The 14,634-nt window shown below is 49.8% G+C and overlaps 1 protein-coding gene across 3 annotated transcripts in view; it reads right to left on the bottom strand.

Annotated features, from left to right (window-relative positions):
- Positions 1–14,634, bottom strand: part of Pla2g4e (phospholipase A2 group IVE) — a 72,867-nt gene that overhangs the window by 20,512 nt on the left and 37,721 nt on the right. For 2 of the 3 annotated variants that reach the window (XM_052723134.1, XM_052723133.1), the window contains 8 exons: positions 13,820–13,892; positions 7,067–7,203; positions 5,087–5,218; positions 4,083–4,123; positions 2,684–2,726; positions 1,737–1,800; positions 518–681; positions 325–411 (listed from right to left, as the gene is read on the bottom strand). In XM_052723134.1, the coding sequence (XP_052579094.1) occupies positions 325–411; positions 518–681; positions 1,737–1,800; positions 2,684–2,726; positions 4,083–4,123; positions 5,087–5,218; positions 7,067–7,203; positions 13,820–13,892 (741 nt within the window). The remainder of the gene's footprint in view (positions 1–324; positions 412–517; positions 682–1,736; positions 1,801–2,683; positions 2,727–4,082; positions 4,124–5,086; positions 5,219–7,066; positions 7,204–13,819; positions 13,893–14,634) is intronic. The other variant, XM_052723135.1, reaches the window with a different exon arrangement.

Consider the following 14,634-nt stretch of genomic DNA (forward strand, 5'->3'; position numbering starts at 1 on the left):
TTACTACATGACTCACTCATGGGCTGGAGTCTGCACACATGCATGTTCACAACAATCTACACACACATGCTCACACACCTATGCGCATGTTCCCCTCCCACATCCTGTGCGCGTGCTCCCCTCCTACATCCTGCTTCTAGATACTAACATTTCACCTTCTTCACTCAGGCGCCACATGTTTCCTGGTTCCCACCGAGGCCTACAAGGCCATTCCATATGAGAGACCCTACATGCTACCTTCCCCATGTGTCTTTGGGCTCGTCCCATCTCCCTCTTACAGAAGCTAGATAGCTCTGGGACCCCTTCCCAGACCCAGGTGCTCACCACAGGCAGGGTCACTGCCTGGCCATCAGAAAGGCAGTCGAGGGGCTGGCAGACAGGGCCACTCCTGCGTGTTCCACAGCAGCAAAGCTGGAAGGATGGGTGGGCTCTGTGAGGGGCTGAGCGGCTCCTCCATGAGCCCTTCCAGCCCAGCTCCCCTCCTCCACCCTGCCTTCTGGCTGTGGCTGCATCGTACCCCACAGTTCCAATAGCTCTCAGGTGCCTCCTCCGCTTGCAGCTGGGGCTGGAAGTACTTAGGGTAGTGGAAACAGGCCGGATCCCCACTGCAGGGCTCCAGGCAGGGTGGGACACACTGGGTATTCTCGAAGGAGTCTGTCACCATCACCAGGAGGTCTTTATCTGAGAAAGAAGATACAGTTAGACCCATGAGAAGATTCTTGTCTCTGCTTCTGATTTAGCCCAGCAAAAATCCTCTATCTTGGCTCAGTGGTTAAGAGCACTTATTGCTCTTTCAAAGACCCTGGTATGGTTTCCAGCACCCACACAGTGGCTCACAACTATTTAAACTCCAGTTCCAGGGGCTCCAATGCACTTGGTGTACATAAATACACACAGAAAAAAAACACTCATACACATAAGATAAAATAAATACATTTAAAAATTTAAAAAAATCCTATCTTGAAGTGCCAGGAGGGGTTCACAATCACCAGGCACTCATTAAAATGCCTCAGACAGGGCCCTGAAATCTGTATTTTAACAAGGCCTGTGGAGGATACCGACAGATATGCTCTCCAGAAAGCCTTCCAAGATGTTAAGTGAAGATTAGACCTCTTGGTTCTGCTTTGTTAGAAGAGCGCCTCTCCCCGCCAAAGTCAAAGTCACCAGCCCACTCTAGAGAAAACAGACCCCCATCAGACAGTCTGATGGGGGCAGAAGCCCCTCCAAGCCCTCCCTTCTGGCCTGTGTCTGTGGCGCCAAGCACTCTCCTGTGAACAGCTGGAAGTCCAGCATCAGAGAGGTGGGGAGTGGTGGACAGCCGTGTGTGTGACTCGCTAGGTCTCTTCCAACTGGAAAATGCTGTGAAGTGGGAGCTCCTAGGAAGGTCTGGCTTGAGGACCCCCGCAGCTGCGGTGCCCACCTGCCCCGGGTGCTGCCATTGTCTGAGTACACAGGGCAGCCCTGAGCCCCAGGCCCCAGGACACTTGGCAGACCTGAGGACTTCCATCTGGGTCCCTGGAAGAACACACTCTTCACAGAGACAGCAGAAGAGATTAGGTGTCTGAGAACACAACGATTCTGAGAGTTTTGATTTTACTTCCCCAACCCAGGACAGCCCAGACTAGGTTGAGTTGACCTGGTTCCCTGAACTCCAAACTGACCTCGACGCGGCTTGGAAGCCGCCCGCCCGCCCCCACGCCCAAACCCGCCATTAGACAGAGCAGGGAAACTCTCACTTTTCTTCCTCTTCCTCGGCCTCCTGGTCTCTGCGTGGACCTCCAAGCGAGAGACTTGGCGGGACTGTGACAAAGCAAAGAGGGTCACTGGGACTCGAAGCACAAGCCACGCCCCTCGCTTCCAGTTCGAAGGGAAGAGGCAAAGACACAGACAATGAATTCAGTGTTGGTTAACCTAGGGCTTCTGCTGAGCATGCTGGATACTGAGCATGCTGCAGACAATTCTGAACCCAATCAAGGCACAGTGCCTCACTCCAAGAGGGGGGAGACCACGCCAGGGCACACATCACGGTTTACTGGGAGTCACGCTTACAGGAGCATCAGGGGCTGACCTAAAGCAGTGTTCAGCCTTGAAAACAAGGACTTGGAATGAAATAACCTCCAAGAAGCAGAGGCTGGACAAAGGCCTTTGCCACACATTCCAAACACTGCTTTTTAAGAGAGAGGTTTCTTGGGACATTGGGTACATTCAGTTAAAACAGTTTTTTTGTTTATTTGTTTTTGTTTTTGTTGTTGTTTTTTTTTTTTTAGGCAGGGTCTCACTATGTAGACCAGGCTGGTCTCAAACTCACAGAGATCTGCCTGTCTCTGCCTCCCGAGAGCTGGTAAAAGCGTGTGCTGTCATACCTGGCCTAAGAAATAATTTCAGTAATGAAATCATGCTTGCAGAGGTATTGGAGTTGTGAGTGACTAAGTCTGGGAAAGGGGTGATCTTTTGGGAATGTAGGGTGCTGGGCAAGGGTGATACCCTCATACTTCTTGCCTTGATCCAGGAGCCCAGAGTGCAGCCCCACCCCTGGGTGCACCTCATTTAGTTAACTGTTTGGTCTAATTCTCCCTGGGCTCAGCATAAGGACAAGGCTCCAAGCTGGGCACAATACCCTCTCTGCTGAGAGCAGCCGCCACATGTGGCCTCTGGAGTGACCAGAGCCCAGAAGGATAATTACCACAAGCACGCCATTGGTGATGAGCATCTCTGGTGAAGAGAGACTGAAAAATAAGAGAGCTCTCTGTCAGTAACAATATTCTTGGATGGTTTCTTATGAAGGCGACAAAAGCCATAAATCATATCAGTCATAAAATAGCAGATGCTTCTCAGTTACCATGAGAAATATCTGCTTGAAAAACTAGGTTTGAAGCAGACTTGGTAGCATCTATCTGTAAACTCGACACCCGAGAAGCAGAGGCAGGAGGATCAGAGCCCTAAGCCAGCCTCTGTGACCTGTTCCAACTTAGATCTAGATCTGTAGGTTGTGGAGGAGGAAAGTGATGTACATTTAAAACAGAATGTCCAGGGGGAAATAGATGCACAGGTTCGAGGCCAGTAAACTACAGCCCTTCACCTAGAACAGACACAAATACTCTTGTACCAACAAAGCTTCTGTGCTTTAATTAATGTATACATTTTGCAAATAGGGTTGGCTTTTAAATTTAAATTATTTTGTTATTTCATGTGTATGGGTTTTTTGCATGTATGCAGGATGTACCTAAGTATGAATATTGTATGCATGCAGTACCAGGAGAGGTCAGAAGGGGGCATCAGGTCCTCTGGAAGTGGAGTCACAGGTGGTTGTGAGCCACCATGTGGATGCTAGGAATTGAACCCAGGTCCCCTGGAAGAGCAAGTGTTCTAAACCATCAAGCCATTTCTTCAGCCTCCAGATTTGGGTTTTGTCGCCCACCTCTTCTGTTCTGGCCAGGGGTTATGTTTGTTCTGATAGTTCTGGGTCAAAGAGGAGAACCCTTATCCTGCCCCCATACCATAGTGGCAGGAATTCTCTAGGAGGCTCCTATTGGAAATGCTGTGGACTTGAGGCAAGCACTGAAGTGTGTGTGTGTGTGTGTGTGTGTGTGTGTGTGTGTGTGAGAGAGAGAGAGAGAGAGAGAGAGAGAGAGAGAGAGAGAGAGACAGAGACAGAGACAGAGACAGAGACAGACAGAGACAGAGAGAGACAAGGTCTCAAGTGTGTGCTACCATACTTGATTTATACAGTACTAGGGACTGAACCCAGGGCTTTGTCCATGTTAGGCAAATATTCTACCAACTGAGCTATATGCCCAAGCCCATAAATCTTTAAAAGAATACTGGCGTCAGTGAAACTAGAATAGTCTTAGGACCTGGGCACCCAAGAGACCCGGCACACATGGAGAAAGCCAGCACATGTGCCAGAGGCAGCGGTGAGGCTGGGACAAGGGGAGGGCAGCACAGAGGCAGCAGTGAGGCTGGGACAAGGGGAGGGCAGCACAGAGGCAGGGGTGAGGCTGGGACAAGGGGGGGCAGCACACAGGCAGACACAGCTCTGAAGTCAAGGATCTTTGATGACACATGGGGCTGATGCTACTTACTTCTCTGAGAGCAGGAACTCGACTTCCAGTTCTTCCATGCCCTGAGGAGAGAGAAGGGAAGGAGCTGTCGGCCACGTCCGCAGACCTCCCTCCAAGGACCCTCTTCAACCCCTGCAGACCTGCATGCGCTGCCCGTGGGCCCACAGGGAAGGAATGGCTGCTCCCAGCTCTTCCTGCCCTCTCCACCTCTCTTTGTCCCAGTCTCTGACACCAGGCACAGCACTGGCAATGCAGGGGACTCAGGTGTGGATGTGACACCTGGCCCTGAATATGCATTCTTCTGTCCCAGAGTGTTGGTTTTCTATTTCAACTCACGGTTCTCCACTGTTTGCCTGTCTTCTCATGGGGCTCAGGGCTTGGGCAAGGGAGCTCTGAGCTGGTGCCTTTAGAGAGCCCAGCTTTGTCAAGGCAGGCCTGTTTCCTTACCTCTGCTTCCATACCTCTTGTGTAATGGGGGGTGAACCATGGCTTCACTGGGCCTCAGTTTCCCCATCCGAATACACAGAGCAAAGGTAGAGAGAGATGCTTGCCCTCTGATGTATGCCCAAAGCCCAGAACCTCACCTCACCACCAAGCACCCAGGTATTTTTGGATGGCTGAATCTAGAATACCCTGGTTCTTTCCAGTTCTGAACTTCTCTGACTTGCCCTCTCTACCTCGAGGGCATTCCAGAAACAGGACTTGGAGGTAAGAAAACGGAAATGGAACCCACGTTTCTATTTAGTATCACCAACACTCACTGCTAGGTGCCTTCATTACCCTTTCTCATTGAAGCCTCACAGCAATCCTGCCTGGAGGACTATTGTCACTGTGACATGGATGAAGAAGTAGAAAATGAGAGGAGTTAAGTCATTTCCATGCAAGGGAGTGCTAGGATTTGAACTAGAAGCATATCCTTTTCCCAGTTTGTATATGTGCTCAGAGAAGCCCGTGCAAGGGTAGCACGGTGGTCAGTGGCTATTCCCCATGAAGTTAGAGGCTCGGGGTCTGTGATCGGCACCCACCTCTGGGTTGAGTGGAAACTTCACGTGGGTTTTATCCCGAAGGCAGAGCTTGGAGAGGTCGTAGAGAACTGTCAAGAGATGGTCGTTTGGTGTCACTGTGTCCTCATCACAGACGCTCAGCTCCAGTACATTCTAGAGGAGAGGGGACAGTGGAAACCTGGTTACCATGGCTACAGTGACCCACTCCCAGGACAGGGGACAGGACCTCAGTCCTAGCAGAGAAAGAGGTCTGCAGAAGGAGGGCACAGACTCTTCTGCTTGGATGCCAGAGACGTTTGTAGGGAGGAAGCGTCTTTCCCCTGCTCCCCAGCTCTCTAGAGACTGCCACCCCTCTGCTCTGGTTTCAGGAGACTTTGGTCCCTTGAAAAGCTTGAGAAGCCTGGGGAAAATAGAGAGGGTTTTCATTTCACCTGGGGAAGGATGAAGAGCCAAGCACGATCCTACAAGACATGGGACACCTGGGAGCTGCAGATAGCTAGAAAAGGCAGGCCCAGGAAATTAAGAGTTGGTACTCCAAGGGAAGCGGGCAGCAAAGGCTACTGTGGTACCAGTGACTGGGGGGATTGGGGTGAGTTGTGTGAATTCTATTCTTTAATCCAGCAGCCCCTAATAAGATCTCATGCGCAATCCCAAAGCAGCTCTTCAAGTGGCAAGTGGTCTGTACTCAATGGCCTTGGGTGGCATGGACTAGTTTCTAAGGCTCTTAACCTCTGATCCTGGGAGCTGTGACTCAAGGCAAGGTTCCTCCTAGATTTCTATCTAGTGGATATAAATGTGGTTCTGGGCATCTTCAACTATATAGGACCTGTTGGTTTTGTAATTTCTAGAAACTTACATATGTACCAGAGCAACCCAGTAACCGCAAAACAAAAAAGAAAGCTTAAACACTGATTCCAAGGTGGCACACTACATCCACATGGAAATCTTTCTCCCTCACCAGACTCATGTACATCATAGAAAAGGAATCTTACTTTATGTTATTGAGATAAGGTCTCACTGTGCCGCTCAGGCTGACTTCAAACTTGAAATCCTCCTGTCTCAACCTCCTGAGTGTTGAGATGATAGGTGTGAGCCACCACAACTGGTGAAGAGGTATTTTTTTTAAGAACCATAATGAGACAGGCGGTGGTGGCGCACACCTTTAATCCCAGCACTTGGGAGGCAGAGCCAGGCGGAGCTCTGTGAGTTCGAGGCCAGCCTGGGCTACCAAGTGAGTTCCAGGACAGGCGCAAAGCTACACAGAGAAACCCTGTCTCGAAAAACCCCAAAAAAAACCACACACACACACACACAAAAAAAAACAACCATAATGATCACAACCCTCTTGAAAACTGAAAGGACTCTTCATGGATTAGAACTATAGTTACCTGGAGTGTCAAGCCTCCACTATCTCAGGATTGATGCCTTCATCACCAGGCTAATTTTGTCTCAAGGCTGCCTCAACTCAAGATGATCAAGGAGAATTCTATAAGAAATGTGACTATGACTTAGACCCACCATATAGCTGAAGAAAAACAACACCATGAAATAATGGCTTAAGGAGTGAAAGAGCGCACACCTGAGGAAATAGAAATAAGAGAAGAGTACTAAAGCAATAAAGAACAGATTTAAGAGGAAAGCCTCTGGCTGAAATTAGATCAGGTCGGACCTGGCCAATAGAATGACTTTCCCTACTGTGTATTCTCCTGCAGGGAGAATGCTCTGGAAGGTACTGAAAACACTTTTTTTTTTTTTTTCTGAACACGAGATAGGACCAACAACAATTAGGAGGACAGGAGAAGCTAGAGTAAAAGGATTAGCAGACTCAGAGAGGAACACACATAGGAAGAAGGAAATAGTAGGTGAGTGGGAAGACAGGTGAGTAGGACATGTAGGAAGACAAACAGCCTTAAGAGGGACACAGAGTGGGGGAGGGACAGGTGGCAGAGAGGGGAGCAGACACGTGGGCAGGACACGCAGGTGTGGTCCTCTGTGGCTCACCTTTACTTGAGTCTGGACCTGAAAGGTGAAGCTTTCATCCCACTCTGGGTGTCGGCAGTTGGAGATGGTTCTGGTCCTCAGCTTCTCCTGAGAGGCAGTCGGCAGCCAGAGGGTGACAAAACAGTCTGTCTGACTCACTGTCCAAGGACAACAATGGTAGAAGAGAAAGGAGATGGAGATGGAGATGGAAGTCAAAAGAACGTCAGACAAATCTCTCCTAGAGCAGAGCCTCCTCTCAGTTGCTAATCTTTTCCTGATGCAAAGGTCAACCTCTCTGACTTGGTCCTAGAACCACACAGACTGAGGACTAGACTTTACATGGGATGGGGGCAGGTCTTGCTGACCTTGTCATGGACAAGGGTCACCTAAAGTGGAAGTACCCCAGGCTCTGAGCAAACACTTTGATGGTTAATCTTGGTTGTCAATTTGACTAATTTAGGATCAACTGAAACCCAAGCTTTGGACCATTCCTGTGAGGAATTTTCTTAATCAGATTATTTGAAGCAGGAAGACCCACCCTAATTCTGGGCCACATCTTCTGGTGGCAGCCCATATAAAATGACATAGAAGAAGGAAACTTGCTTTTCACCTGCTTGCCCTCATCCTCACTGACAAGACCACCTCTCCTGTTGCTACAGCATTCCTACACCAATATTGGGACCAACTTCTTTGGGATGCCAATATATACTAAAGACCAGTGTCTCTCCAGAAATACTCCAGATCTACAGCACTAGATAGGGACTGTGACACAGCTAACCTCATGGACTGAACAACTAACTACTGAATTCTCAGACTTTCCCATCACAAGAAAGCCACTGTGGGACTATTCAGATCACATTCTGTGTGGCCCTCTAAATAAATCCCCTTTTAATATTCATTACATCAGTTCTGTTCCTCTAGAGAACCCTGACTAATCTATGCCTGTTGATTTGGAACATGATAAGCTACGTAGTGCTCCAGATGTCAGGGAAATACCTAGAAGACCTGCTCCAAAGGTCCACTTTACCTGTGGCCTTAGCACCAGGGAACCAAAGTAGAGCTGAGCTGAGAAGCCGTGGAGAGGAGAGGCATAGCTCTCCACGGGTCAGCCGAGAAGGGCCATTGTGGGAAGGGGTTCAGATGAAACATTGAGCACAGGCCATGTCTCCATGTGATTTAAAGCAGCTGCCCTCAGTGGGGTCTCCATATGGTACTGATCCCCTAGTGTGAGATGTACAATCCAGGAAACCCTCATATTTGTGGCCAAGTGCCTTCTTCCCCTTTAAATGAACAAAGCAAGTGTGATATTGCTCCGTGTGTCCTGGGGAAGGGAAACAGCTTTGACTCCTATACGACTTTCCAAAATGGAAGTTAGTGTAACTCTTCTGGTAGGAGTAGCAGAATAGACAGGACTAAGGATAGCCTAAGTGGCTTCCTCATGCCATTATTCTTGGGAGGAGGGAGGAAGAGGTACCAGGACTGTCTTTGCTGGGGTAAGTCTTAGGGTGCAAACCACATCTGTAGAATGTAGTGAAAGTTGATAGTTTCCACTGTCAGAAGTCCTGTAGGTGGTGAGGCTGGGAAGGCTGGGACTGAACTAGTTCATAATTTTCACTAGTAATTGCTGTGTGAGTGGAAGCAGAGCCCACCCCCACCCCCAGGACTGAAGCCCATGTTGTCACTGCACCAGAAGTTCTGCAGTGTCTGTAACCCCATTTTGCATCATGTCTTCTGGCTTCTGGTCACAGTTAGTCTCTGATAACTCACCATTTGGTGAAAAGACACTCCCAGCCCTCCTCCCACTGAGTAAAGGTAAGAGGATGGCATCCGTACCTGTCCTAACCATGACTTAATCCACACAGAAAGACAAAACCTTGACAGAATGAGAAGAAAATGATGATCTCACCATCTGGTGAGATCCAAAGCCCATCCCCTCCAGGCCCACCTCGTTCTCTCCCACTGACTCAGGTACCCAGGCCAGGAACCAGGCATCCTCCTGATTCTCACACTGAGTTCTCATCTGTACTGCCCTCCCTACCTTGGTGCAGGTCACCATCATCTCTGGAGCTTCCCCACCGGGCTCTCTGTCTCCTATATTGCCAACCTTTTCTCATAAGAGAAGGGGCTTCTGAAACATGACTTTGACACTACCCAGTTTAATGGCTCCCATCTGGCTTCAGGAAGGAGTCCCATCCTTACCAATCATGACTCTCCTTCCTATTTCCTCAGCTTTAGCCTCATCTCTCCACCCTTCCTGACTCCCCACCCTGCCCTGCATATGCTTATGCACACACTCACGCTCATACTCATACACCTACACACGCATGCTGACACCCACCCACACTCACTCTGACTCCAGGACAAGCTTAGTCACTCTTAAGTCTCCAAAGGGTTATGTGTCTCTCTTCAGGCCCGGAACCTACTGCTCCTTGTGCCAGAAACCTCTTCCCTCCCTCCCTCCCTCCCCCTCCCTCCCTCCCTCTCTCCCTTCCTTCTTCTTTCTTTCTCTTTCCTTCCTCCCTCCTTCCCTCCTTCCTTCCTTTCATTTATGTGCATGTGTCCTTGTCTGCATGCTATATGCACAATGTGCATGCAGTAATTTGCAGAGTCCAGAAGAGGGCATCAGATCTTTTGATACCGGAGTTACAGGAGGTTGTGAGCCTCCATGTCCATGCTGGGAATGGAACATGGGTCCACCACAAGAGCACTGAGTATTCTTGACAGCTGAGTCATCGCTTCAGCCCTCACATCCTTCTTTTCTACTTTTTTGCTTTTCTTTCTTTCTTTCTTTCTTTTTTTTTTTTTTTTTTGGTTTTGTTTTTGTTTTTTTGAGACAGGGTTTTTCCATGTAGCCCTGGCTGTCTGGAACTCACTCTGTAGATCAGGCTGGTCTCCAACTCACAGAGATCTGCCTGCCTCTGCCTCTGCCTCCCGAGTACTGCGATTAAAGGTGTGCTCCACCAGCACCTAGCTCCTTCTTTTCCACTGTAACCCACCCTTCTCCTCACTAGCCCTTTAGAAGGTTTCAGAATCTTCTCTGCACCCCTCCTCTGAGTGCCAAGCTCCTGCCAGGTGCCCCTTGGCTGTGCCATTCCTGAGAGGGCACTTGCTGTGCTGTACCGGCAGGGCAGGTCCAGTCACTGTCTTCATCACGCTGTGAGCACTGAGAAGGCCAGGACCTACAACCTTTGGACAGAGCAGGCACTCACTAGACAACTTTTAAATGGATGGATAACAACTTCCTGCTGTAGAGATCCTGAGCAGATCAGGTGGGCAAGTCAGCGTGTGTAATTGCTCTCCTTAAGGGAGACTCACCAGAGACCTGCTCCGTCCTCTGGGACCCATCCCTTCGCTTTTCCTGGTCCCAAGCCCGTCCCCCTGGGCCTGGAACACTCTTCTCAATTCTGCTTTCTGTACAGTGGGATTCTGCCGACCTATTGGTTCTGTCAGGCCACTCAGCATGTATGACTTAAAGGACCCTGCAGAGGCCTTTGTCTCTCTAAAACTGCTCCTCTTTTGTCAACCCATGCCCAAAAAATTCTCACCGAATCCATTAAATAATATCTCAGTGTTTTGGCTTACATCCAAGTGAAGATAAAAAAAATATTCTTTCCAGGAGTAGTGGTGAGTGTTGCTTAGTTTTAGCTAATTTGACACAAACCTAGACATATCTGGGAAGAGGGAATCTCAGTGAGGAATTGCCTCATCAGATCGGACTATAGGCAAGTCTGTGGGGGTGTTTTCTCGATTAATGACTGGCATGGGAGGGTCCAGCCCACTATGAGCCGCACCACCCCTGGACAGGTGGTCCTGGGTTTTACAGGAAAGCAAGCTGAGCAAGCCAGGGAAAACAGTCTAGTAAGCAACACCACTCCATGGTCTCTGCTTCGGTTCCTGCTGCCCCGTTCCTGCCTGGAGTTCCTGCCCTGGCTGCCCCAGCGAAGGACTGGACTCTGTAAGATGACATAAACCCTTTCCTCCCCAAGTTTCTTTGGGTCAGTATTTTGTCACAGCAACAGAAACCAAGTTAGGACATGCTGCTGCAGGCCTGGAACCCCAGCACTGGGAGGGCAGATGCAGGAGGAACCAGAGTTCAAGGCCAGTCTCAGTTCCTTAGTGAGACTCGGTCTAACGAACTAACCAGCAAACAGACAGTAGCAGCAACAACAAAACGTTCCTGGCAGTGACAAGGTCGATCGGGTGATCAGACGCCCACACTCCAGGGTTCATCGGAAAGCTTCCTCTACCTAGTACATTAAAGAATGGGAACAAGGAGCACATGGCGCAAAGGGCGGGGAGAGAGGAGTGACAGGGGACAGTCTGAGGCAGGCACATTAGCTAAGAACACTGCCACATGGGTCACACGGAAGAGGTGACTAAGCTGGGAATTTCAAGGCCTGGGATTTCCTAGGCAAAAGCAGGTTCTAGCCCCTGTTTCCCAGGAAGTGACAGAGGGCTTGGTCATGTGAATGACATGTTCCCTTCCTTGAATTGTAGGTGGCAGAAATGACTTAATTATCTTCACAGATGCTCAGAACATTCCTGTGTGGTTACCAGCGGATACCCCAATATCTCTTGAGGTACCTGCCTGATGGCCCTGGGGTACTGGTTGGGGTTTCAACTTGTTTTTACCACAGGAGACACCTGGTGGCTGAGGGTTTCTAGGAGTGCCTGCCTTCTGGCCTGGGACAGGTACTCTTCAGCTCTTGGCAAGTGGGGTGTCATCCCTGAACCTCCGAATACTTCTTGCTATCAGCCTCTTGACATCTCCAGAAAAACAGACATGAGTTAGATGTCTAAACCACTCATTTTGGATTTAAGCTAGAAGGTGGTCATTCTGAGCAAGAGTGGTCAGAATAATCCCCACTGAACCCTAGAAGGTAGTAACATAGCCTAGCCTGGGACAACTGTGGAGTCCAGACGCAACGTGACCTTGCCAGCACCATATCTGCCTTTTGTCCCTTAGGGGAGGTGAGAAAAACACAAACCAGGGGATCTCAAAGAGAACCCCAGAGTCTGCCTGTGTGCCAAGGGTCATGCAGTGAAGGGGAAAAGAGACTGGTAAAGCCGGATCGTAGGCTGCCTCACTGCTTGCCAGCCTCCAGGGGACAGGCGTGGCAGGGACACGACAGAAGAAAGGGCCTTGGACAATGGAAGGTCTTGCATACAGGTACAGGCATGAAAACTGAGAATGAGCATCCTGGGTGACTGTGTTGGTGATGGGGTTGAAACAGACACACCTCTGAGAAGTTGAAGGAAGAAGGTGTGTGGGAGCTAGGGCTGAGGGGAGAGGTGACCTCTGCCAAGAAGAAATAGAGTGAGACCTGTTCTGGAATGATCAGGAAAGCTGGATGATCTAGTCCTGGGCACACTTCTTGGCTCCTTAGATCACAGTGTACTGAGAAAGTCCCCAGGATCTGAGGATCCCTTGCTCTGTAGTGGGTCCCTTGGCTGACACAAGCCGAACTTAATGCTTGCTGGAACTGTTCCTACTGGCACGGGCCCTGAATGCTTCATGCTCTGTAGGCTCAGTCTGAATCATATCTGTCACTTTGCAGTCTCTGGGACTACAGGGCTGTCACTCCTCCATACCTGCTCTCCCTCCAATCTGCTCTCCAGCATGATTGGCACATGAGTATCCGGAAGTCATGCAATCCCCAGGAAATCATGCAGCAGATTCCTTTTCTATCTATCTTCTGATTATCTATGATCTGACCACAGCATCTTTCCCCTAGGGAACAGTGGTTTTCAGTTGTGGGTCATATCATATATCATATCATATATCCTGCACACATTAGACATTTGCATTATGATTCATAACAGTAGCAAAATTACAGTTACGAAACAGCAGTGAAATAATTTTATGGTTGGGAGTCACCACAACGTAAGGGACTGTATTAAAGGGTCACAGCATTAGGAAATTTGAGAACCACTACCCCAGAGGGGCCCCTCTCTTCACCAGCCCTTCAGGCTTAGAATCAATTCTACCTCAGGCAATCATGAACCCCTCACCTACAAAGTGGGCCTCCTGTGATGACCACTCAGGTGTGGGGAGAATTGAACTGTGTTTGGATACCTGGTGGCCAGCCCACAGCAGGTGCTCCAAAGACAGAGCCCCTTCTCTTAGGTTGCTCCTCCTCAGCCCAGGCTTCCAGGTCCCCAGATGCTCATAACCTGGCCACTCAGACACTAGGGCCTCCATGCTCCTTTTAGTCTTTGCAGCTCCCACAGATGTGCACCCTGGACATAGAGCTTTCTCTCCCTACAAGCAAGCAGAGGTCCCTGTGAGGTGAGAACTGATTTCTTAAACACCACACCATAACAGACATGTAAAGCGTTTCTGGCCCAGTCCAGTGGCTTCATTTCCTCTCAAAGCAGAGGCTCCCTGAGCTCCTGTGGCCTGGAGATGCAGCAGGAGACAGATGAAGGAGAAGGGGAAGCTGATCTACCAGGACTTCCTGCCCAGTGGTTTCAATATCCAACCACATGGCGGAGGCTGGGCTGCAGCTCTGGACGCTACAGACTCTGTTGGGGCTCAAGAGCCCGGTTTGGTGTCCTGAGAAGCAGCTCTGAGAGGAGCTGCTGGACAGGTTCCATGACACTAAAGGGCTTCTACTGCTCTACCACAGCAGCCCCTAAACTCACTGGTCCTACACAGCAACGGCTCAGGGTCTATGGAATGCCATACACAGACATACGCCTGACTGGCTGCAGCCAGGTCTTTCTCTATCCGGACCCCCAAAACAGGGGGGGCGGAGCGGAGAAGATACTTACGCATATCAGCCTGCCGGACATTTTTCATGCCGATGACCCTCACTGTCAACAGATGGCATGGAGACAGCCCCTCCTGTGGATTAAAAAGGAAGTGGAGTCACCCTTCAAGTACCGCCTCGAGGCCAGTGCTGCTGGGGAGACATCTCCACACCTCGCAGCAACCTCCGTGCTGTTCTGTCATTGTTTAGTTTGGCTCGTTTCTGTCCTACATGGAAGTCTCTAGAGCTGAGACGTGCTGCCTTTTCATCTCTTTATCTCTCCGCTGAGAGATGTACATACAATAATGAATGTTTGTGAGACAGTGAGTGTTCTGGCCCAAGCACAGAAGAAATGTTAAAGGAGTCCAGAGACTCTCTGTTTCCATTCTCCTGCCCAATGAATAATTTCTTATTCCAGCCACACAAATACAAAATTTCCCCTGGCCCACCCAACATGGCAGCTTGCTCAGAAGGTAGGCACAGTCTGACTAGGAGGGGTGGTAGACATCTATGAAGCCTGGGCATACCATGCCAGGAGCTTACCACCCCGGGTCATAGTTTCTGCTCAGGGTGTTTGTCTCTCCCTTGCCTGACAGGCCCCTTCCTCAGAGTAACCCTTCCGTGTACTCCTGCCATTGTACTTCTCTCCCAGGAAGGCATCTGCCTCTCATTTCACCGTGCCTTGTTATAGATGTCTGTGATGTTTTGGCTCATGTGTGGTGGCTTGTCTTTCACAATGACAAAAGCATGGATAATCTTCAACACCATGACTGATGGCTGTCAGATACCTCTCTCGGTATTGCTAACCCCAGGGACTGGAGCCCTCGGGTTTCTGCC

The sequence above is a fragment of the Peromyscus californicus genome, unplaced genomic scaffold, assembly GCF_007827085.1.
Source record: "Peromyscus californicus insignis strain IS unplaced genomic scaffold, ASM782708v3 Scaffold_7__1_contigs__length_154581171, whole genome shotgun sequence".
NCBI lineage: Eukaryota > Metazoa > Chordata > Mammalia > Rodentia > Cricetidae > Peromyscus > Peromyscus californicus.